This window comes from Agelaius tricolor, unplaced genomic scaffold (genome assembly GCF_023055355.1).
Source record: "Agelaius tricolor isolate 1412-34295 unplaced genomic scaffold, bAgeTri1.0.p SCAF_35, whole genome shotgun sequence".
NCBI classification, from domain to species: domain Eukaryota; kingdom Metazoa; phylum Chordata; class Aves; order Passeriformes; family Icteridae; genus Agelaius; species Agelaius tricolor.
Window position 1 is genome coordinate 1033150 of NW_027269295.1, and position 23345 is coordinate 1056494.

General features: G+C 59.5%; 1 protein-coding gene across 1 annotated transcript; it reads right to left on the bottom strand.

The window, feature by feature from the left end:
• Positions 1-14753: 14753 nt before the first annotated feature.
• Positions 14754-22871, bottom strand: PIRT (phosphoinositide interacting regulator of transient receptor potential channels). The gene is made up of 2 exons (XM_071452785.1): positions 22769-22871; positions 14754-16809 (listed from the first exon to the last, which is right to left on the bottom strand). The coding sequence occupies exon 2, from the start codon at positions 16788-16790 to the stop codon at positions 16386-16388; it is 405 nt and encodes a 134-aa protein (XP_071308886.1). The 5' UTR covers positions 16791-16809; positions 22769-22871; the 3' UTR covers positions 14754-16385.
• Between the last annotated feature and the right edge of the window lie 474 nt (positions 22872-23345).

Consider the following 23345-nt stretch of genomic DNA (forward strand, 5'->3'; position numbering starts at 1 on the left):
TGGAGCACCTCGCTGAAAGCTCCTGGAGAAAGCCCAGGATGGAGCCCCTCTCTGAAAGCTCCTGGAGAAAGGAACACCATGGAATGGAGCCCCTCTCTGAAAGCTCCTGGAGAAATCCCAGGATGGAGCCCCTCTCTGAAAGCTCCTGGAGAAAGGAACACCATGGGATGGATCCCCTCTCTGAAAGCTCCTGGAGGAAGCCCCGGATGGAGCCCCTCTCTGAAAGCTCCTGGAGAAAGCCCAGGATGGAGCTCCTCTCTGAAAGCTCCTGGAGAAAGCCCAGGATGGAGCTCCTCTCTGAAAGCTCCTGGAGGAAGGAACACCGTGGGATGGAGCCCCTCTCTGAAAGCTCCTGGAGAAAGGAACACCATGGGATGGAGCTCCTCTCTGAAAGCTCCTGGAGAAAGCCTGGGATGGAGCCCCTCTCTGAAAGCTCCTGGAGGAAGGAACACCATGGGATGGAGAAACCAGAGCCTGCAGCTGCTGGGCACGAGGGCAGGGAAACCAGAGGATGGAGAGGGCAATGCTGGCCCTGCTGGGCTCCCCTTCCCCTCTCAGCCTCCCTGCAGGGCCATGGGCTGGGAGGGGGGCCCAGCTGGCCCCACAGGCAGTGCCAGCCGTGCCCTCTCTCTCTGAGCTCCCCAGGGTGTGCCCATACTCCCGCTGGCACAGCTCCCCTCCTGCCAGGGGCACCAGGGACAGGGGCTGGGGGCAAGCCCAAGTTCTGGCCATCACAAGGGGGCAGATTTGGGGTCTCACCCTGCTCTCCTTGCTAGAGCCCCGTGGCACAGTGACATTTCCTTGTCCCTGTACCCCACTCCTGAGGTCTGACAGCCAGGGGATCATTTTCACCCGTGCCAGACAGGCTGGGCACTGCTCAGCCCCAAAATCCTCCTGGCTTTGCCCTCTTTGGGACTGGTGCCACCTGAGGGGACCCCAGTGCCAGCCCCCAGCCCAGGGAGGGCAGCAGGGGGGCACAGCTGCGTTTGGGAAGCTCTGAGGCTGCTCTCAGGGGAGGGAGAAGGGCATTGCTGGACACCCCTGCTGGGGCTGGGGCCACTCATGGCACTTGTCCCCAGCCCAGTCTGTGCCTTCGTCACCTTTGTCCTCCTGACCCAGTCCCTGGCCCCGTGGGTGCTGCTCTCACTCTGTCACCCGGGAATGTGGGTGACTTCATGGGCACCCCAGGGTGGGCAGGATTTCCTCACTGTCACCTCAATGTGAGCGGGATTTCCCTCACTGTCCGCCCAAAGTGAGCAGGACGTCCCTGCCTGTCCCCCACGGGAGGTGTCAGCAGGGCACAGGGCTGGCCCAGGGTTCCCATGCTCCTGAGGGAGTGACAACCACAGCCAGCAGTGCCAGCAGTGCCAGCAGTGCCAGCAGGATGTCTTTGGGACCAGACAGGGCTTTCAGGGTAACGAATCAGGACAAGGAGGGGCTGGGGTGGGAGAGCACTGTGGGGCAGGGGAGCTGATGGTGTCCCCTGCCAGCCCTGGGGCCACAGCTGGGGACGCTGCCCTGCTGGCCCCCTGCTCCCCAGGAGGTTCCTGCACTGCCCCAGCCCTGTCCCAGTGTCCCCACCCAAACCTGGGGTGCCCTGGCCCCAGCCCCGTGGGAGCAGTGCCTGAGACACCGCGCTGGAATGGAAATGATGGAAATGCTGTTTCATAAGAAATGGTGACCTGGTCCTGACGTGTGCCTGCCTCGTTATTTGACACAAACCCTGTCATTAATCGTGTCTGGGCAATCAGTGCAGGTGCCAGGGCAGCAGCTCCCGTGTGGGAGGTGACACAGGGTGGCACAGGGCACTCCCTGCAGGCACAGAGCCCTGGAGATGTTTGGGAGGGCAGCGGGGATGGGGAGAGCTGCAGTGGGGCGCTGGGAGGGGCTGGGGGTGTCTGGTGCTGTGCCAGGCACGGGCATGGGCACAGGGACACCCAGGGAGGACAGGAGGGTGTTTGCCACAGGGTGGCACTGCTTGGCCAGGGGTGGCGGGCAGGGACAGGAGCTGGGGACATCCCGGGAAATGCTGGGCCAGACATGCAGGGGTGGCACCTCCTGTGCCCCTGGCAGCTCCTGAGCTGACAGTGCTGCCTGGTGCCCAGGGCCACTGTCCCTGTGTCCTCATGTCCCTGTGTTCTCACTGTCCCTGTGTCCTCATGCCCCTGTGTTCTCTCTGTCCCCATGTCCTCACTGTCCTCACGTCCTTGCTGTCCCCACATCCTTGCTGTCTCCATGTCCTTGTTGTTCCCATGTCCTCATTGTCCCCACATCCTCACTGTCCCCATGTCCTCACTGTCCCCACATCCTCACTGTCCCCATGTCCTCGCTGTCCCCTTGTCCTCGCTGTCCCCAGCCCAGGCCTTGTGTCCCAGTGCTCCCCAGGGATGTCCCTGCTGTTTGGAGTCCTCCTGGATGTGGGAAGCTGCTCCAGATCTCCTGTGCAGCTGCAAAGGCTGCCCTGCTGCAGTGCTGCTGGAGCAGAGCCAGGCCCTGGGACCCAGGGACCCTGAAACCCACCCAGTGCCACCCCTGGGACACCTCCCACTGTCCCAGGTGCTCCAACCTGGCCTGGGGCACTGCCAGGGATCCAGGGGCAGCCCCAGCTGCTCTGGGCACCTGTGCCAGGGCTTCCCACCCTGCCAGGGGAACATTTCATCCTCACATCTGCCTGATCCCTGCTCCTGTGCAGCCCTGGCCCAGGCTCCCCACACCCAGCTCTGCCTGGCGTGTCACCTGGAGCTGCTGCAGCTTCCTGGCCACATCCTGGCTGCCCTGGCTGCCCTGGCTGCCCCCTGTGCCACTGCTGCTGCACCCCAAATGTCCCCTTGGCTCCCAGCCCTCGCTGGGGCGCCCATCAGAGTCCCCTCGGTGTTGAGCTGGCCCAGCCCTGCCCCTGGCTGTGCCACCCCTGTCTCACAGGTGACACTGGAGCCCTGGCCCTGCCCAGTGTCCAGGCTGGGCACAGCAGCCAGGGGTGACCCAAGGCCACGAGCAGTGTGTGCACGGCCAGGTGACCCGCAGAGCCCATTAGGGCAATGATTGCCTGTCAATTATCATCGATTATTGCCTAATGGGGCTGTGGGGAGGGAGCCAGGGCTGTGCACGCAGATCCCAGCTCATGGCACCGGCTGCAGGGCCAGGGACACTCCCTGCAGGCAGAGAGCACAGCCTGCACCCTGGGCTGGGGCTGGGACATCCCCAGGTGTCCCCTGCCACCTCCTGGCCCCCTCTGCCCACAGCTGGGCTCTATTTAGCCCCAGCTGTGCCCCAGCTGTGCCCCAGCTGTGCCCTGCTCCTCCCGGGCTGGTCCCAGCTGGGCTGTGGCTGCTCCATCACCCTCCTGGCAGGTGCCAGCGTGTGCCACTGCCCTGGCCTGCCCCAGCCCAGCTCTGCAGGGTGGCAGCAGCTCCCAGCCCCAGCCAAGGCTGTGTCATGCATCATTAGCAGCAGGAGGTGGCACTTTGATGGCAGGAGTGGGAATTGAGCAGCCCAGGAGTGCTCGCTGGGCAGGCAGGGCTGCAGCTCCATTAGGGAGCAGCTCCAGAGAGCCCCAGATCCATCAGCCAGGCCTGGACATCAATTATTGAACTATTATTGATCAATTATTGAGCTCCTGTGAGCTCCTGCTCTGCCCTGCAGTCAGCTGGGAATGGGGATGGGGATGGGATGGGGATGGGATGGGATGGGATGGGATGGGATGGGATGGGGAGGGATGGGGATGGGGATGAGGATGGGATGGGGATGGGATGGGGATGGGATGGGATGGATTGGATGGGATGGGATGGGATGGGATGGGATGGGATGGGATGGGGATGGGATGGGATGGGATGGGATGGGGATGGGATGGGATGGGATGGGATGGGATGGGATGGGATGGGATGGGATGGGATGGGATGGGGATGGGCTGGTCTGTGCTGGGCATCCCAAAATGAGGGATTACGGGGACAGGGGTGGGGCTGGAGCTGTCCCCTGGTGAGGGGCTGATTTCTGTCCCTGTGACTGTTGGCACGGGACAAAGCTGAGCTGTGCCCCTCGGCCAGGGCTGGGAAGGGTTAAATCCCAGCTCGGAGCCCATCCCTGTGCCTGGGCTGGGCTGGAACCAGCCGGGGCCGGGGCTGGGACCGGGCACCCCCTGCTCGGGGTGGGGGACACACAGGAGGGGCTGGCAGAACCTGTTCCTCCAGGATGTGCAGATCCTGCTCGTCCCCCACCCCACGGCGGCTGAGGGGGCAGCAGGAGGAGTTTGGGGTCCCCTGCCAGGTCAGGGGGGTCCCTCTGAACCCCCTGGGCAAAGGCAGCTCTGGGGGCAGCAGGGGCAGCCCTGTTTGCCCAAGTTAGGAAAATCAATCCACAAACATCAGAGGTTTATGTGCAAAAAGGAGAGTGAGGAGTCCTTTTTGGCTTTATTCAAATAAAGGGAGAGGCCATGGGGCATTCCCGTGCTGAGCCACCCCTGGGCTGGCAGCTGAGGCTCTGAATGCTCTCCTGGCCTGGCAGCTCTGCTCAGCTCCAGCGGCTCTCAGCACTGAGGTCTCTGAGTGTTCCCTTGGAGGGTGCCTGGGACCCTGGGTGAGCAGACCTGGCCCCTCCAGAGCTGCATTTCGCTCAGGGAATCCTCTGTCCTGCTGGTTTTGCTGTCTGGCTCTCCCATCACCGCCCAGAGCAGGTCCCAGCCTGGCACTGGGGCTGTGTGTGCAGCTGGGAGCCCTGCTGGGCCATGCCAGCCCTGCAGGAAGGGTGGCAGAGCTGTCAGCCCGTCCCTGTGGCTCTGTGACCCTGCTCAGGACAGGGCAAGAGGCTCTGCTGCCACCAGGCCGGGCCAGCAGCGGGCAGGGGGTGAGTGCAGGCTGATGGGAGAGGGGGCAGAAGGGCTGATCATCCTCAGGGGGTGTCCATCCTTCAGAGAGTGTCCATCCTTCAGAGGGTGTCCATCCTTCAGGAAATGTCCATCCTTCAGAGTCTGTCCATCCTCCAGAGGGTGTCCATCCTCCAGAGGGTGTCCATCCTCCAGGGTCTGTCCATCCTCCAGGGTCTGTCCATCCCTCAGGGGGTGTCCATCCTCCAGAGAATGTCCATCTTTCAGACTGTGTCCATCTTTCAGGGTCTGTCCATCCTCCAGGGTCTGTCCATCCCTCAGGGGGTGTCCATCCTCCAGAGAATGTCCATCTTTCAGACTGTGTCCATCTTTCAGACAATGTCCATCCCTCAGGCTCTGTCCATCCCTCAGGCTCTGTCCTGAGTGGCTGTGCCAGTGTCCCCAGCCCAGCAGAGTGACACAGCTCCTTCTGTGCTGGCTGTGCCAGAGCGGCACAGCAGAGTCCTTGTGTGGGGCTGCTCCTCTTCCTCTGCTCCCTCCTGGCATCCTCTGCTGTCCTTTCCTCTCTCCCTATAGACAGAGTGAGGAGAGATGTGAATGCTTTTAAAACACCCTGGCAATAGCTAAGAAATTGAAGTTCTCCTCGATAAAGAGGTGTGGAATCAAACTTCTGGGACTCAGGGCTCCCTGTCCCAGCAGGCAGAGCCCAGCCAGGCCCCAGCAGGCTCTGGGGTGCCAAGGGATGCCCAGGGATACTCAGGACCAGCCCAGCTCCAGCTGTGAGTGAGGCTGGTGACATTTGGGCCCAACAGGACCAATTTCCCTCCCTGGAAGTTCCAGACCCATGGGCAAACCCTGGCACTGCTGGTGCTGCCCCTGGTGCCTGTCCTGGTGCCCAGGGAGGGATCCCCAGCAGGGGCAGAGGGGGAAGGAGCCCAGAGAGCTGAGAGCAGGTCCAGGCCACAGGAGGGGACTCCTGGAGCCCCCCCCCAGCATTTTGGGGCTGCAGCATCAGCACAGGAAGCGCTGCAGGGCTTTGGGTGCCACTGCTGTGACTGGGGGGCACGGACTGGTCAGGGAGCAGAGGGAGCTGCTGGTTCCCAGTGCCCACCCGGGCTCTGTGCCAGGGCCACGGGGCTGTGCCAAGCCCAAGGATCTGGAACAGCCCCCAGGCTGCAGCCAACAGCCCAAAACCACAAAAACCCAGAGGGGAAGAGAAGCCCTTGAGTCAATATCGCCCTGGGGCCGGGCCAGTGCTCTCAGTGCTGCCCACACAGGGGGACAGGGAGCATGGGGGGCTCACCCACCCCTGGGGCTGTCAGGAGGGGGCTCTGCCCCAGCCTCAGGCACCTGGGGCAGCAGGGGAGGGAAGGGGCTGTGTCCCTGGGGAGGGAAGGGCACTGGGGACCATCAGAGCTGCTGCCCTGGGGGTGCTGGGTGGGACAGGGGCAGCAGGAATCTCACATGGGCACACACAGATGAGAGGTTTTCCCTTTTTTCCTCTGGGCCTGGCTGGTTGCTCCTGCCTGTGCATGAGGGATGCTGAAGCCACCAGAGTGGGAATCCATAAAATCAGAGGGGTTGGGAAAGCTGCAAAAGGCAGCCTCAGAGACAGCAGAACTGGGATTGGAGCTGAGCAGCAGCCATGAGATTGGGCAGCAGACAAATTATGTAAAAAGTAGAAAAGGACAAATAGAACAATGGTCTGTGTGTTAACACTTGTCTAGAATAACTCCCTCAGCTGCAGAAAAGTTTATCCAGTGAGATATTGGGGAGTTCTAAGCTCAATAATGGAGCTCTGTGCATTGTGTTTGAAGGCTCCCAAGCAGGTATTGTATTTGAAATCAGCAAGCATTGTTTAACCAAAGGTACCTGTGCTTACAGTGGTTGGATAGAACTACTGTCAATGTGCTTTTTTTGCTTTGTGGGATTGGTCACAAAACTCCTAAAGTGAGTTGTGACATTGAGTTCTGTGTCTGCTGCCTGGGATGTGAGCTGCTGGCATCTTCCCATTGCCATAGCCATGGAATGAGGCTGAGGCTGGAAAATCCAACAGCTCAAGGCACGTTCCCAGCAGCCCTGCACTGTTCATGGTTTGTACACAGACCCCAGCTGGCGATAACCAGGTCCTGCCCGTCCCTTTGTCACGGCAGGGGACAGAGCTGGGACGGTGACAGAGCCCTGAGCTGGGATTTACAGGCTGCACCAGCAATCAAAAACCCCTGAGCAAATAAAGGAGGGTGTGGGCTCCTGCTGCCCTTCCTCCTGTGCAGCTGCAGGATCCCACTGAGGCTTGTCCCGGGTTCTTATCCCCAGGCACATCAAGGAAATGGCTGAAGGACCCAGTGCCAAGGGCACAGGGGTGGAAAAACACCCTGGGAGCTGCTGGGGGCAAAGCTGAGCTCCTGGCTGGGCATCCTGGGCTGTGGAACAGGGACAGCCACAGGGCAGCCCCACCCCAGCAAAACCTGGCTCTGAGACCCGTGGGCACTGCCAGCAAGAGGGGAAACCAAGGGAAAAATAACAAAAAGATAAAAAGAATCTCACTGGCTGTGGGAGGCCTTCTAGGGAACTGTTTAAGGTAATGTCCCTGTTGTGGGTCACAGCTGGGCCATGGCACAGGAACTGTCCCTGTTGTGGGTCACAGCTGGGCCATGGCACTGGAACTGTCCCTGTGTGGGTCACAGCTGGGCCATGGCACTGGAACTGTCCCTGTTGTGGGTCACAGCTGGGCCATGGCACTGGAACTGTCCCTGTTGTGGGTCACAGCTGGGATGTGGCACTGGAACTGTCCCTGTGTGGGTCACAGCTGGGCCGTGGCACTGGAACTGTCCCTGTTGTGGGTCACAGCTGGGATGTGGCACTGGAACTGTCCCTGTTGTGGGTCACAGCTGGGACACAGCACTGGAACTGTCCCTGTTGTGGGTCACAGCTGGGCCGTGGCACTGGAACTGTCCCTGTTGTGGGTCACAGCTGGGATGTGGCACTGGAACTGTCCCTGTTGTGGGTCACAGCTGGGATGTGGCACTGGAACTGTCCCTGTTGTGGGGCACAGCTGGGATGTGGCATTGGAACTGTCCCTGTTGTGGGTCACAGCTGGGCCATGGCACTGGAACTGTCCCTGTTGTGGGTCACAGCTGGGCCATGGCACTGGAACTGTCCCTGTTGTGGGTCACAGCTGGGATGTGGCACTGGAGCTGTCCCTGTTGTGGGTCACAGCTGGGATGTGGCACTGGAACTGTCCCTGTTGTGGGTCACAGCTGGGATGTGGCACTGGAACTGTCCCTGTGTGGGTCACAGCTGGGATGTGGCACTGGAACTGTCCCTGTTGTGGGTCACAGCTGGGATGTGGCACTGGAACTGTCCCTGTTGTGGGTCACAGCTGGGATGTGGCACTGGAACTGTCCCTGTTGTGGGTCACAGCTGGGATGTGGCACTGGAACTGTCCCTGTTGTGGGTCACAGCTGGGATGTGGCACTGGAGCTGTCCCTGTTGTGGGTCACAGCTGGCCATGGCACTGGAACTGTCCCTGTTGTGGGTCACAGCTGGGATGTGGCACTAGAACTGTCCCTGTGTGGGTCACAGCTGGGCCATGGCACTGGAACTGTCCCTGTGTGGGTCACAGCTGGGCCATGGCACTGGAACTGTCCCTGTTGTGGGTCACAGCTGGGACACAGCACTGGAGCTGTCCCTGTTGTGGGTCACAGCTGGGATGTGGCACTGGAGCTGTCCCTGTTGTGGGTCACAGCTGGCCATGGCACTGGAGCTGTCCCTGTTGTGGGTCACAGCTGGGCCATGGCACTGGAACTGTCCCTGTGTGGGTCACAGCTGGGATGTGGCACTGGAACTGTCCCTGTTGTGGGTCACAGCTGGGCCATGGCACTGGAACTGTCCCTGTGTGGGTCACAGCTGGGCCATGGCACTGGAACTGTCCCTGTTGTGGGTCACAGCTGGGATGTGGCACTGGAACTGTCCCTGTTGTGGGGCACAGCTGGGCCATGGCACTGGAACTGTCCCTGTTGTGGGTCACAGCTGGGATGTGGCACTGGAACTGTCCCTGTTGTGGGTCACAGCTGGGCCATGGCACTGGAACTGTCCCTGTGTGGGTCACAGCTGGGATGTGGCACTGGAACTGTCCCTGTGTGGGTCACAGCTGGGATGTGGCACTGGAACTGTCCCTGTGTGGGTCACAGCTGGGATGTGGCACTGGAGCTGTCCCTGTTGTGGGTCACAGCTGGGCCATGGCACTGGAACTGTCCCTGCCTGGCACTGGCCTGGCTCAGATGCTGATGGTGGGGGTGTGCTCTGACACCCACCCTGGTGGCAGTGGGGACGTGTCCCCATCTCTGCCTCCTCTCTGCCTCAATCTCTGCTCAAACCCATCCTCCTTGGCTGTGGGGGCACAGCTGGCTCTGGCTGGGGCATCCTCCTGCTGTCACCTCCTTTGCCACCAGCAGCTCCAAGCACTGTGGGGCTGCTCCTTATTTCACTGATTCCCCTTATTTCCCTTGTTTCACTGATTTCCCTGATTTCTCTGATTTCCCTGATTTCCCTGATTTCCCTGATTTCACTGCTTTCACTGATTTCCCTTGTTTCACTGACTGATTTCTCTGATTTCCCTGATTTCCCTGATTTCACAGGAGAACATCCCTGGGGTGCTGGCAGGAAGGAGGACACCATCCCTGCAGTGCTGTCCATCACTCCCACATCTTCAGCTCCCCTGAGCTTTGGTGCTGCTGCTCCCAGCTCAGCCCAAGGGGAGCCCCCTGAGGTTCCCAGGCCGTGCTGATGCTCAAACAGAGCCCCCTGAGGTTCCCAGGCTGTGCTGATGCTCAAACAGAGCCCTCTGAGGTTCCCAGGCCGTGCTGATGCTCAAACAGAGCCCTCTGAGGTTCTCAGGCTGTGCTGATGCTCAAACAGAGCCCCCTGAGGTTCCCAGGCTGTGCTGATGCTCAAACAGAGCCCCCTGAGGCTCCCAGGCTGTGCTGATGCTCAGACAGAGCCCTCTGAGGTTCCCAGGCTGTGCTGATGCTCTGTGCTCCCCATGCTGCAGGACCAGGCAGGACCTGACCTTTCTGCCCCTTGGGTGGCAGCCAAACCAGCCAGGCATGTTCCAGCCAAGGCTGAGATTAACAAGGCTTAATCTCAGAGCCAATGTTCAGGCCTGGTACCTTGTACCCATTTCTGTGTGCTCAGCATTTGTCACCGGGCTCCTGCAGCACGTCACAGCAGGGCCTTGGTGACACAGCTTTCACTTGGATTTGCACTGCTGGTGACATTCCCTGGTGGGAAAAGCCTCCTGGCAGCACTCAGGGTGTGATGGGGGCACACAGGAGCAGCTGGCTGTGCTCCTCACACCTCACACTGAGGTTCTGGTGCTGAGGCACAGCCTGGATTTTCCTTCTGGCCCTCCCTGTTTGCCCAGGGTGTGTGGCCAGGGCTGGCTCCTGCTCCTTGTCCCCAGGGTGTGTGGCCAGGGGTATCTCATGCCCCTTGTCCCCAAGGGTGTGTGGCCAGGGGTATCTCGTGCCCCTTGTCCCCAAGGTGTGTGGCTTGTGTATCCTTGTCCCCAGGGTGTGTGGCCAGGGGTATCTCATGCCCCTTGTCCCCAGGGTGTGAGGGGTGGCTTGTGCTCCTTGTCCCCCTGGAGCACAAAGCTGTCATGGGAGATCAGCAGCTCTGCAGGACCCTCCTGTCCCAGCAGCTTCTGATGGGAGGCACTGAGGAATCCCACCCCAGACAGCAGCAACTCCAAAGTGCAGCAAACCCCATCCCAGAATTAACCCATCTCACCCAACCAGCCTCCTGCTCACCATTAATCCACCCCAGAGCGCTCCAAACCCTGCCCTGCTGCAGGGAGCTGTGCCAGGAGCTCTGCATCCCCACACCAGCCAAGCCCCCCGAGCTGTGGGTACCTTTCCCCCGAGGCTCCATCGGGTCCCTGCTGCTGTGAGGACCCGAAGGTCCCTCCTTGGGTCTCTTCTGGGGGCTCTGCACGCCCTGAGCGAAGCTTTGGGTCCTGCCAGGTGCACCAGACCAGACTCCCATCCTGGCTGGGGGTGCTCTGCACGTTCTGGTGATGCTTTGGGTCCTGCCAGGACCAAGATCCCACCATGGCTGGGAGTGGTCTCCATGCTCTGAGTGATGTTTGAGTCCTGCCAGGAGAACAGGACCAAGATCCCACCATGGCTGGGGGTGCTCTCCACGTTCTGATGATGTTTTGGGTCCTGCCAGGAGCACAGGACCAAGCTCCTGCTGTGGCTGGGGGTGCTCTCCATGTTCTGATGATGTTTTGGGTCCTGCCAGGAGCACAGGACCAAGCTCCTGCTGTGGCTGTGGGTGCTCTCCATGTTCTGATGATGTTTTGGGTCTTGCCAGGAGCACAGGACTGAGTTCCTGCTGTGGCTGTGGGTGCTCTCCATGTTCTGATGATGTTTTGGGTCCTGCCAGGAGCACAGGACCAAGATCCCACCATGGCTGGGGGTGCTGTCCACGTTCTGAACCGTGCTTTAGGTCCTGCCAGAACAGGACCAAGCTCCCACCATAGCTGAGGGTGCTCCCCACCTGCTGAATGATGCTTTGGGTCCTGCCAGGTGCACCAGACCAAGTTCCTCCCATGGCTCTGGGTGTTCTTCACCCCCTGAGCCGTGCTTTGGGTCCTGCCAGGAGCACAGGACCAAGATCCCACCATGGCTGGGGGTGCTGTCCACGTTCTGATGATGTTTTGGGTCCTGCCAGGAGCACAGGACCAATCTCCTTCTGTGGCTGGGGGTGCTCTCCACATTTTGAGCGATGCTTTGGCTCCTGCCAGGACCAATCTCCCCCCGTGGCTGGGGGTGCTCTCCACGTTCTGCTGATGCTTTGGGTGCTGCCAGGACCAATCCCCCCGTGGCTGGGGGTGCTCTCCACGTTCTGCTGATGCTTTGGCTCCTGCCAGGACCAATCCCCCCGTGGCTGGGGGTGCTCTCCACGTTCTGCTGATGCTTTGGGTGCTCCCAGGGCCAGTCTCCCCCCGTGGCCGGGCTCAGCTGCACGGCAGCTCCCCGAGGGGCACCTCGATGTTGAAGGTGTACCAGAAGACCCAGAAGACGAGGCTGAAGGCCAGCAGCAGGGCCCCCCCGTAAACGAAGAAGTCCCAGAAGCTGAGGGGAGCGAAGATGCCCAGGAGGAGGAAGAGGAGCCCCAGGGCGTCGCAGATCAGCCCCAGCAGGGCGATGGCCGGGCAGTGCCCCCGCAGCCCCCGCCGGGTGCCCATGGTGCCCGGGCAGCGCCTCAGGGCAGCGGCGGGAGCAGCATCCCTGCCCTGCCCGGCTCCCGGGGCTGCCTCCCGCTGCCAGGAGGAAGTGCGAATGTCACAACACACCTTGCAGAGCAGTCGGGAGCCAGCGCACGATACAGCCTTAACCCTTTCGGGGCCCTGCCCCTGCCCGGCCCCTGGGCAGCACAGCCTGGCCGGTCCTGGAGCCAACCCAGGTGCTCTGTGCCCACCCAGGTGCAGCTGTTTGACATCCAAGTCTGTCCCAAAGGTGCAAATCTGTCCTGGGAGGGGTCTGTGGGAGCCCACCCCGGTGCTCTGTGCCCACCCAGGTGTAGCTGTGTCACTTCCACTCAGTCCCAAAGGTGCAAATCTGTCCCTGCCCCAGCTGTGCTCCTGCCTCCCAACCTCATCCCAACTTTATCCCAACCTTCTCCCAACTTCATCCCAATTTTATCCCAGCCTTCTCCCAACCTTCTCCCTCCTGCCTCCCAACCTTATCCCTCTTGTCTCCCAGCCTTACCCCAGCCTTATCCCAACTTTATCCCAGCCTTCTCCCTCTGCCACTCCCAAACACACACACACAGAGCCCTGAGCAAACCCTCTGCTCCCTGAGCAGCTCCTTGCCCTGGGCACTAGGAAAAAGCTGTTCCTTGCCCACCTTCCATGTGCCCAACATCCAGGCTGGAAACAGGGAGGGGTTTTTAGGGTTTCAAACCTCCTGTGGGCACTGGGAGCCCCCTGCAGGGTTTGCTCTCACTGAGGACAGGGAGAGCTGCTGGATTTTGGGGAGGGATGGGCAAGTGCAGCTCCTCCTGCTGGGATCTCACCTGATGCCCAGGTGGCTCAGGCATGGAGCCAGCCCTGCAGCATCCCAGGGCAATCTGGGCTACCAGCCCTCAGCAGCCCGAGGCTGCTTCCAGGAAAGGTCTGGAAGGTCTCAGGGATGTCAGGAGGGAGCTCTGGAAGGTTCTCAGGGATGTGAAGGTGTGATCACAGCCACCAGTGGTCACCTGCTCCCTTCCACACCTCAAGGATTTATCCCAGCAGCTGCACAAACCTGATTGCCCCAAGGGTGAATGTGCCTGAGATCCTGGAATCATGGGATGGTTTGGGTTGGAAGGGACTTTAGAGATCACCAATTCCACCTCTGCCATGGCAGGGTCACCTCCCACTGTCCCAGGGACACCTTCCCCTGTCCCAGGGACACCTCCCACTGTCCCAGGTGCTCCCAGCCCCAGTGTCCAGCCTGGCCTTGGGCACTGCCAGAGATCCAGGGATGGGCACCCTGTGCCAGGGCCTGCCCATCCTGCCAGGGAACAATCCCTAATTCCCAATATCCCATCCACCCCTGCCAGGGAACAATTCCCAATTCCCAAGGTCCCATCCAGCCCTGCCAGGGAACAATTCCCAATTCCCAATTCCCAATATCCCATCCAGCCCTGCCAGGGAACAATTCCCAATTCCCATCTCCCATCCAGCCCTGCCCTGGGTTGGTGAGAACCATTCCCTGTGTGCTGTCCCCCATGCCCTGTCCCCGGTCCCCCTCCAGCCCTCTTTGAACCACTTTAGGTGCTGGAACTCGGGCAGGATGTGAGATCCTCAGAGAGGGGTCTGCCCCAGGGCTGTGCCCCCCTTTGGGCAGCTTTGGTGCTGTGGAAGCCCAGGAATGAGGCAGCTCAGGCACCTGGAGCAGGGCGTGCTCCAGCCCAGCCTGCCGGGCGGGTTTGCTGCCCGACCTTTGAGATGCAGGGCAATATTTCCTCTTTCAGCTGCTCTGCAGAGATAATGACTTTGTAATGGATTTCCTGTTCTTTTTATAGCACGGGGGAAGCTGGCAGACCACGTCTGAGCTTGCTTCAGTGAGACATGATTATGTTTGCTGGAAAACCTGATCTTTTCTCTGAACGTGCTTTTCTTTGGTCTGGTCCAAAGCATCGCAGCAGGATCCAAAGAGGCTTCAGTGGGAGTGAAGAGGAACAGCAGGGAGCAGCCAAAAAGGGGTTTGGAGGTGTATGGGAGCAGGCAAACAGGGTCTGGAGGTGAATGGGAGCAGCAAACAGGGTCTGGAGGTGAATGGGAGCAGCAAACAGGGTCTGGAGGTGCAGGGGAGCAGCAAACAGGGTCTGGAGGTGAATGGGAGCAGCAAACAGGGTCTGGAGGGGCAGGGGAGCAGCAGGGGAGGGCAAGATGGAGGGATCTGGGCATGTCCAGCCTTTCTCCTTCTTCTTCTTGGCCTCCATCTTCTGCTGTGATGTTGGCACTTTTGGACTGGTTTAGAGTAGAAGCTCCCTGTCTAACACAGGTGATAGCAATTGGGAAGTAATTGTAAATATTGTACACATAGTTCTTAGCATAAAAGATAACAATGCCCCTCTGTCTGTCCTGCTGAACGAACCTTGGCAGGGCAGGAGAAAGAATTTTATAGATAAGACGCAATAAACAACCTTGATAACGAGACCAGAAGAGCCCTGACTCCTTCTTCGAGCATCTGGCTGGGGAAAGAGACTTTGTGACACAGCTCAGGATCCCCCTGAGCAGCAGAAACCCCGGGACCCTCCTTGTCCTGCCCCTGTCCTGGCCAGCCCCCCCTGCCAGTGGGTGCCCCACCACCCCAGACCCTGTCACCCCACCCTGTCCCCCCAGCAGAGATGTGACACCAGAGCAGCCACGTGCAGCTCCCTTGGGAATGTTTTCCTTTAATGAAACCTCACATTATAAATAAAGTCTGGAATCCAATGAAACTCTCGGTGACGTTTTATCCCCCTGCCATTTCACTGGGTGCCCCCTCCTTGGCCAGGGGCAGCAGGAGCTCCCTCTGTGCTCCTGGCAGTCCCTGTGGGCAGGCAGCCCTGGCTGGGCACTGCTCTGTGCAGCAGGACCCATCTCCACCCCGGGCAGCTCCAGGGCTCTCCCTGTGCCCACCCCTGCACCGGCTGGCACCTGGGGCTGCCCTGCACCTTCTCCCTGGTCTCCCATCCTCAATCCTGGTGCCAGCAGGAGTTTTGGGGAGGATCCCAGGAGCAGGGGCTGGGAGCTGTGCCAGGGCAGGATTGCAAGCAGCCGCCGAGCGTGGCACGGCACGAGGGGTGGCAGAGGAACAAAGAGCTCTGCTGGGTCCCTGCCAGGCCTGGCACAGCCAAGCTGGCGCTGCCTGCCCAGGGGTGTCTGCTCCAGCCAGGAAACGAAGTTCAGGGCCAGGCTGAGCCTGGGGCAAAGGGATTTGTGTGCTCAAACACTCCTAAGTCAGCTGTGCCAGCTGCCAGGATGGGATGCGCCACCTGCAGCTCTGCCCACACAGATCAGGGAGGGGATGAAGGGGATCTCCAGGCACACAGCCCTGCTCACAGACTGGCACCAGTGCCAGGGAGAGCCCGAGCTCCCTGCCAGCCAGGCTGGGGCACACAAAGGCCCAGCCCTCAGGGCCCTTGGGGCACAGCTTCAGGCAGAGGTGTTGGTGTGGCAGAAATGGGGGAGCTCAGCAGGGAGGGCCAGGGGGAGGCTGAGTGTGGGGAGGGCATCAGCCCTGAGCCCCCACAGCTCAGGCCATGCCCAGACACATTTCCCTGGTCCCTGCCCTGCCAGGTACTTCAGGTGCCTGGAGCAGTAGGGTCTGGGACCCTCTGCAGGGTCTGTGTCCCTCTGTAGGATCTGTGTCCCTCTGCAGGGTCTGTGTCCCTCTGTAGGGTCTGGGACCCTCTGCAGGGTCTGTGTCCCTCTGTAGGATCTGTGTCCCTCTGTAGGGTCTGTGCCCCTCTGCAGGGTCTGTGTCCCTCTGTAGGGTCTGTGTCCCTCTGCAGGGTCTGTGTCCCTCTGTAGGGTCTGTGTCCCTCTGCAGGGTCTGTGTCCCTCTGTAGGGTCTGTGTCCCTCTGCCTCTGCTGTGTCTCCTGCTGCTGTGCAGACCCTCCAGCTTCTCTGGCAAATCAGGGAGCTGGAAGGAATTGTGGCCCCTCTCCTCTCTGCTGGTGGATCCTGCAGAACCTCCCGGGGGATCTGGGTTCCTTTGGGGTTTTGTTTCAGCCCAGGCTCCTCTGGGGCTGTGCTTTACCCACTTTGTGTTCTTGGGTCACTCTTTGGACAGGGGGGTGATGCAGAGACCTTGGACCTGCCTTGCTGGGCTCAGCCTGAAACTCCTGCTCCTTTTTCCCTGGGATGACTTGGATGAAGTAGAAAGTTCATTTTCACACTGGAGGGAAGCCGCTGACGGGGGTGAAATCCTCTGGGGAGTACAAGAAAGGGTTTGTTCTCAAGGCTGACCAACACGGGCTGGAGGAGGGCAGGGAACCCCCTGGAGGAGCTCCTGGCTGCCCTCAGCGGTTGAAGAAGAAGGACTTGAGGCTCTGCAGGAACTGGGACTTCTGCCTCTGCTTCTGCTTCTTGCGGATGATGGGGATCCACACCAGGCCGCACACCAGGAGCATCAGTCCCAGGGACAGGAAAGCCGGGCCAGACATCTTGTAAACCTTCTTGTGCTCCTTGAGGAAGCAGGCCAGGCTGGTGATGACCACCCCGAAGAGGAAGATGGCGACTCCCACGGCCACCACCACCAGGGGTTTGCGGTAAATGTCCCACCTGCTCCTGGGGGTGCTGCCGGTCCACACGGACTCGCTGCGGGAGGAGCTCATGCACAGCGTGCTGCCCGTGCTGCTGGCCATCAGCTCCCTGCCCTGGGGACACTGCTCGCTGCCATCCGGGCTCCTGGCGGGCACCTCCATGCTGCTGGCAGCAGGACACCTGCAGGGACAAAGGACAGAGCACAGCAGGGCGAGGGATGGAGGGAGCTGCAGTTCCTCTGGGGGTCCCCAGGTGTAGGAGTGACAGGGGTAGGGTGGTTGGGAGGGGTGGAGATGAGAGATCTCTGAGGCCAGGGCTGGGAACTTGGGGTTCATTGCAAAGGGTCTGGGAGCTGCTGGGAGCTGCCAGCCACAGCTCAGGCAGGCCTGAGAGAGGGAGAGGTAAAGAGAAAGAAGAATGTGGTAAAGAGAGAATGAGAGAGTAAAAGAGAGGATCAGAGGGAGAGGTTCTCATTACAATACAATGAATCTTCTGGTCTAGGAACTTGGATTTTATTGCAAAGGGCCTGGGAGGTCCTTGCCTTCTTTCTCTGTACCTCTCCCTCTCTCAGGCCAGCCACAGCTCAGAGCAGGCCCCAAAGAGGGAGAGGTACAGAGAAAGAAGGCAAGGACGTGGTAAAGAGAGAATGAGAGAGTAAAAGAGAGGATCAGAGGGCAAGGTTCCCATTACAATACAATGAATCTTCTTCTGGTCTAGGACCTTGGGGTTCATTGCAAAGGGCCTGGGAGCTGCTGGGAGCTGCCAGCCACAGCTCAGGGCAGGCCCCAAAGAGGGAGAGGTACAGAGAAAGAAGGCAAGGATGTGGTAAAGAGAGAATGAGAGAGTAAAAGAGAGGATCAGAGGGCAAGGTTCCTGTTACAATACAATGAATCTTCTGGTCTAGGAGCTTGGGGTTTATTGCAAAGGGCCTGTGGTTCATTGCAAAGGGCCTGGGAGCTGCTGGGAGCTGCCGGGCACAGCTCAGAGCAGGCCCCAAAGAGGGAGAGGTACAGAGAAAGAAGGCAAGGACATGGTAAAGAGAGAATGAGAGAGTAAAAGAGAGGATCAGAGGGAGAGGTTCCCGTTACAATACAATGAATCTTCTTCTGGTCTAGGAGCTTGGGGTTCATTGCAAAGGGCCTGTGGTTCATTGCAAAGGGCCTGGGAGCTGCTGGGAGCTGCCAGGCACAGCTCAGAGCAGGCCTGAGAGAGGGAGAGAGAGATAAAGAGAGGGGTAAAGAGGATGAGAGAGTGAGGTTCCCATTACAATAGAATAAATCTTCTTCTGGTCTTGGAACTTTTGGTTTGTTGCAAAGGGCCCTGCTGGGGGCTGCCAGGCACAGCTCAGAGCAGGCCTGAGAGAAGAGAGGGGTAGAGGGGATGAGAGGGTAAGAGGGTAAAAGGGTAAGAGAGTAAAAGGGTAAGAGAGTGACGTTCCCGTTACAACACCATAAACCTTCTTCTGTGTTGAATATTCTGATTCTCACTAACCAACCTATTACAATATACAAATCCTATAGCATTTCCATACAGCCTATAAGAATCATTACATTACCATACTTGTTACATTTTAATCCCTAAAAACTCCTCTTTGGACACCTGGCAGGGACAAAAGAGAAAGCAGAGCAGGCCAAGGGATGGAGGATGAGGGAGCAGGGCCTTTGTCATCAGTGAGCACAGCCCAGAGGGAGGTGCAGGAGGCTTTGGGGTCACTGCAGGGAAAGGGGAGCATCACAGCCATGAAAGGGTGGAACAGGCAGGGGGATCCTGCAGAGGGATGGGCAGAAGTATGGGCAGTGCCACCACTGCAGTTCCAGCCCTGCAGTGCCAAGCACAGCTCTCCCCAAGCACCACATTGTCCCATACATCTTTTATGGAAAATCCTTTCCTTGGGATTTTTCCTCTTGAGAAGCTGAGAGGCCTCAGGAACAAAATGGAACCAGTGGTTATCTGCTGCTGTGGAATGCAACAGGTGCATCTGGGATTGGGCTCATGTGGATGTTTCTAATCAATGGCCAATCACAGCCCAGCTGGCTCGGACACAGAGCCGAGCCACAAACCTTTGTTCTTTTTCTTTCCTATTCTATTCTTAGCCAGCCTTCTGATGAAACCTTTTCTTCTATTCTTTTAGTATAGTTTTAATGTAATATATATTATAAAATAATAAATCAGCCTTGTGAAACATGGAGTCAGATCCTCGTCTCCTCCCTCATCCCAGAGCCCCTGTGAACACGGGCACACCACACAAACCTGGGCTTTGACCCAGAGCAGGGAGCCAGAGCCCCTGCAGCCCCTCGGGGCTGTGTTTGCTCTGCTCAGCAGGGCTGGCTCTGCAGGAGCTGCCCCCTCACGGGTGGTGCCAGGCTGGCTGCGCTCCCAGGTGGGCAGGAGGTGACCCCAGAGCCCTGTCCTGGGGCTGCTGATCCATGTGGGAGCAAATTCCACCTCAGGGCAGCCAGGCTGAGGCTGCAGGGCTGGCACAGCTCCAGGGGCTGGAGGAAACCTGCCCAGAGCTGGGCTCAGTGCCCACCTGGGGATGCTGATGGATGGGTGCCAGCCAGCACCTCCCTCCCTTCCTCCCTCCTTCACCTGTGTCCCTGCCAGCTCCGTGGTTACTCTGAGGAGAGGCAGAGTAATTTTACAGTTATTTTACAGTAATTTTATAATTATTTTACAGTAATTTTACCATTTGGTCCCCCCAGCACAGCCACTGCTGCAGAGCTGGTGGTACTGACATCTTTTGGGGTGTTTCAGGATGTTTCTGCCAGGCTTGGACAAACAAGCCCCAAACAAAAGCCAAGAGCAGTGGAGGGGATTTAAAACTCTCCTGTCTGGAGTTCTCACTGCTCTCTGTAGAAATGTAAAAACAGAGGCAGGGCAAGAGACACATTTCTGATAGAGAACCCCAGAATCCCAGCATCCTTTAGGCTGGAAAAGCCCTCTGAGCCCCTGGAGTCCCAGCTGTGCCCATCCCCAGCTTGTCCCAGCCCAGAGCACTCAGTGCCACCTCCAGGAACTCCCTGGGCACTCCAGGGATGGGCACTGCAACCCTCCCTGGGCAGTTCCAATCCCTGAGCCCCCTTTCCATGGGGGAATTCCTGCTGTGCCCACCCTGAGCCCCCCAGCTGCAGCTCTGCAGGGAGGTGCCCAAATCCTGAGTAATTCCAGGTGCCACCACCTGCCTCGCTCAGAGCACTCCAGCATTCCCTGAGATTTCATCCTGGCATTTCTTGTCTTTGCCTTCCTAAGGGGCATCACAGACAGGTTTTATGACCAAGCCACCATCTAATTTTAATTTGGTTTTGTGCTAGGAGCTTTGCTTTGTTCTCTGGAATAATCCCACACCTCAGCAGCCTAAAACTCCGTGTGCTGTTCCATCTTTCAGGCATCCCATTCCCTGCGTGCTGCCACCCTGATTGTGCACCCAGGGCAGCAGCTTTGCCCCTCTGTGTGCACAGCATTAACGCCAGGATGCTGCAGGAACCAGAGCTGCCTTTCAGCTCTGCCTTTCCACCAGACAGGATTTATTCCCCCTTTTATTTCCTGGCAGAACCACCCCTCTCACCACAATTCCCAGCCCCTGCTCGTTTTCCCAGCACTTCCTGGCAGAGCCTGGTTTTCAGCCACCTTTTGCCCACTGCTGGCTGACGAAGGATTTCACTCCCTGCCTGGAGGGAGGATCTGCAGCTCCTGGGAGACCTAATGCAATTCCAGCTGCTGCTGTGCCCCTGCTCCATCCGCAGCCCATCACAGATGTGCTCTGCATGCCCTGAGCAGCCTGGCAGGAGAGTGCTATCGGGTTTCTCCCGGATTTTCAGCCGTTGTTGGAAGCAGACAATCAGCAGATGACTCTTTGCTGTCTTGAAAACGCCTCCAGAGCTCGTCTCAGATTTCACATCTGGTGTTCTGGAGCCCTGGGCAGCTCTCACTGCTGGGGTCTCTCCTTTCCCTCTCCCTCAGGGAGACCCTCCCGGGCTTCTCCTCCCTTTGCTCTCCCAGTGCTTTGTGTGCTGAGGTTTGGGTCCTGAACCGGGAAATCTTGGGGGGAGTTTTGAAGTTTATAATGAATTTTCATTCTCAGAAGGAGGTCAGGCTCTCTGTTCCTGGGTGGATGTAGATTGTTATGGGAATTAAACTGATTAGGAAGGAGGTTTTGACTGTGTCTGTGATGGTGTTGGGGGTGTTCTTGAGCAGAGCCCACACTGGGGGATCCTGGGCTGGGGCTGCAGCCCCCCAATCCCTCTGGGAACCCATCTGGGGTCATGGGGGAGAAAACATTGAGGAGAACCCCAGGTGAGCTCTGCACTCCATGGATGGGGCTCACCCTGATCCCTGCTGGGGAGGAGCAGAGCCCGGCCCAGGCCTGGCCTGAGGGCCAGACCCTGCCGGGGCACAAGGTGAGCTCTGCTCTGCCTGGCAGCCCAGACTGGTGGCACTAGGAGCGTGGCAGCTCTGTCACCTGCACTCAGCTGTGCCCAGGCTCCCCCAGCTGGCTCTGGGACACTGAGACCCTGCCCTGCCCCAGACTGGTGGCACTGGGAGTGTGGCAGCTCCATCACCTGCACTCAGCTGTGCCCCAGCTGGCTGTGGGACACTGAGACCCTGCCCCAGACAGGGACCCAGACCCTTCCCATGGCCCCAGGGCTCTCTGGGGCTCCCAGTGGCCTCTGGATGGCTCCTGAGGGTCTGCAAAGATCAGCTCCAGTGCCCTGCAGAGCCTGGGCTGGGACCCAGAGGGTGGCTTTGTCCTTCAGCAGGAGATGTGCCCAGCCTGTCACCCCAACGGGCACCAGATCCTCCCTGGGTCCCAGCTGGGGGTTAAACAAAACCCTGGGGCATGGAGGAAAAGATTTCCCTGCTGCTCTGGAGTGTCTCAGTTGGACTCTTGCTCTGTCCTGGTGTTCAGTGTCACTCCAGAGCCCCCCAGGGCACGGCAGAGGCTCTGTGTGTGCCAGCAGAAGGGCTTTGCTGCTCTGGGGGACCTGAGTGCCCATGGGACGGGAGGGGAGGAGGCTGCTGCGCTCAGGGACCTGCCCAAACTCAGCAGAAACTTTTTCTGTTCGTGCTGGCCAAATTGAATCAAGAGCAGCTCTCAGTCAGTTCCAGGGAGAGAGAGGAACATTCAGGGACCCAGCCTGGCCGGGGTGCCCAGGAAACCCAGGAAGGTGAAGGTGAAGGTGAAGGTGGAAGTGAAGATGAAGATGAAGATGAAGATGAAGGTGAAGATGAAGATGAAGCCCCCATGCAGAGCAACCCCACAGTCCCCTCTGCCTGGGGCACTGCCCATGGGAGGTGCTTGGGGGCACAGGACCCAAACCCCCAGAGGGAAACAGCACCAAAGCCCCAGGGACTGAGTGCCCCTGCCCACGCTGTGCCCCTGCCCACGCTGTGCCACTCCTCACACTGTGCCACTCCTCACACTGTGCCACTGCCCAGGCTGTGCCACTTCCCATACTGTGCCACTGCCCACACTGTGCCCCTGCCCACACTGTGCCACTGCCCATGCTGTGCCACTCCCCACACTGTGCCACTGCCCACACTGTGCCACTGCCCAGGCTGTGCCTCTGCTGTCCCTGCTGTCCCTGCTGTCCCTGGGGGTGCTGGCTGCAGGTGCCTGGTGGCACTGCCAGTCCCTGGCCATGCACTGAGTGACCCCAGCAGCAGCAGCAGCTCCGAGCAGCCCCGGCCTGGTGCTGCTGCTGGGCTCTGCTGGGCTCAGCTTAGGAGGGGACAGGGAGGCTGTGGATGCCAGGGGTGGGTGCTGAGCCCCATTCCTGCCCCTGTGGCCCTGCTCCCCTCGGAGCCAGGAGTGGGCTGGCAGTGGCTCCATGGGCACTGTCCCTGCACACTGGCTGCTGCTGCCCTGAGACCCTGCAGGGTGTCAGAGGATCTCAGCTCCCCTACAAACCCCACCAACCCCCCAGACCCTCCGGGATGGAGCCAGAGGCACAGTCCCCTTGCTGGTGGAGGGCAGCAGGGCTGGGCTGGTGCCTGCATCCCTCAGGAGCAGCTCCCAGCACTGCCAGGGCTGGCCCAGAGCACCTCAGGGACCAAGGAGCACCTGCTGAGCCTTGGTGGGGCTCAGGGGAGGATGACCCCACCTCACCCTGCTGGACGCTGGGGCACCCCTGGTACTCACGCGGTGAGCAGGGAGGGATGGCTGCAGCAGGAGGCCCCTTCTCCACGGGCAGGCTCACCCCAAGCCCCTCATCCCTCTGGGTGGTGCCTGCCGGGCTCTGCCGACTCTAATAAACAATGGAGCATCCCAGCTCCGATGATCTCACCAGCCCATCAGGACAGTTTAACCCCTTGTGCTCCTGCCCTGGCTCCGGGCTGGCAGGGCCGCAGGGGAGGCTGTGCTGGGAGGCAGGGCAGGGCCTGGAGATGGAGCCCAGAGCTGGGGCTTGGTGCTGATCCAGCCTTGGATCATCAGCAAGTTCCTGAAACATCTCTGAAGTGCAATTTCTGCCCTCTCAGAGCATGGAATCGTAGCCAGAGACTGCAAAGTGCTTTGAAGCTCATCAGAGGCATTAGAGGGATGCGAAGTATTAGCAATTATCTATTAATTAACATCCTGAGTCCATTACAGCGAGGAGGATGGGAACAGGGAGGTGGTTCTGGAAACACTGCTTCCTTCCAGGAGCCCCCAGGCAAACCTCAACCCCCTGTCACAGCAGTGAGGACCTGCCTGGAGCAGGGAAGGACCCAGCAGTGCC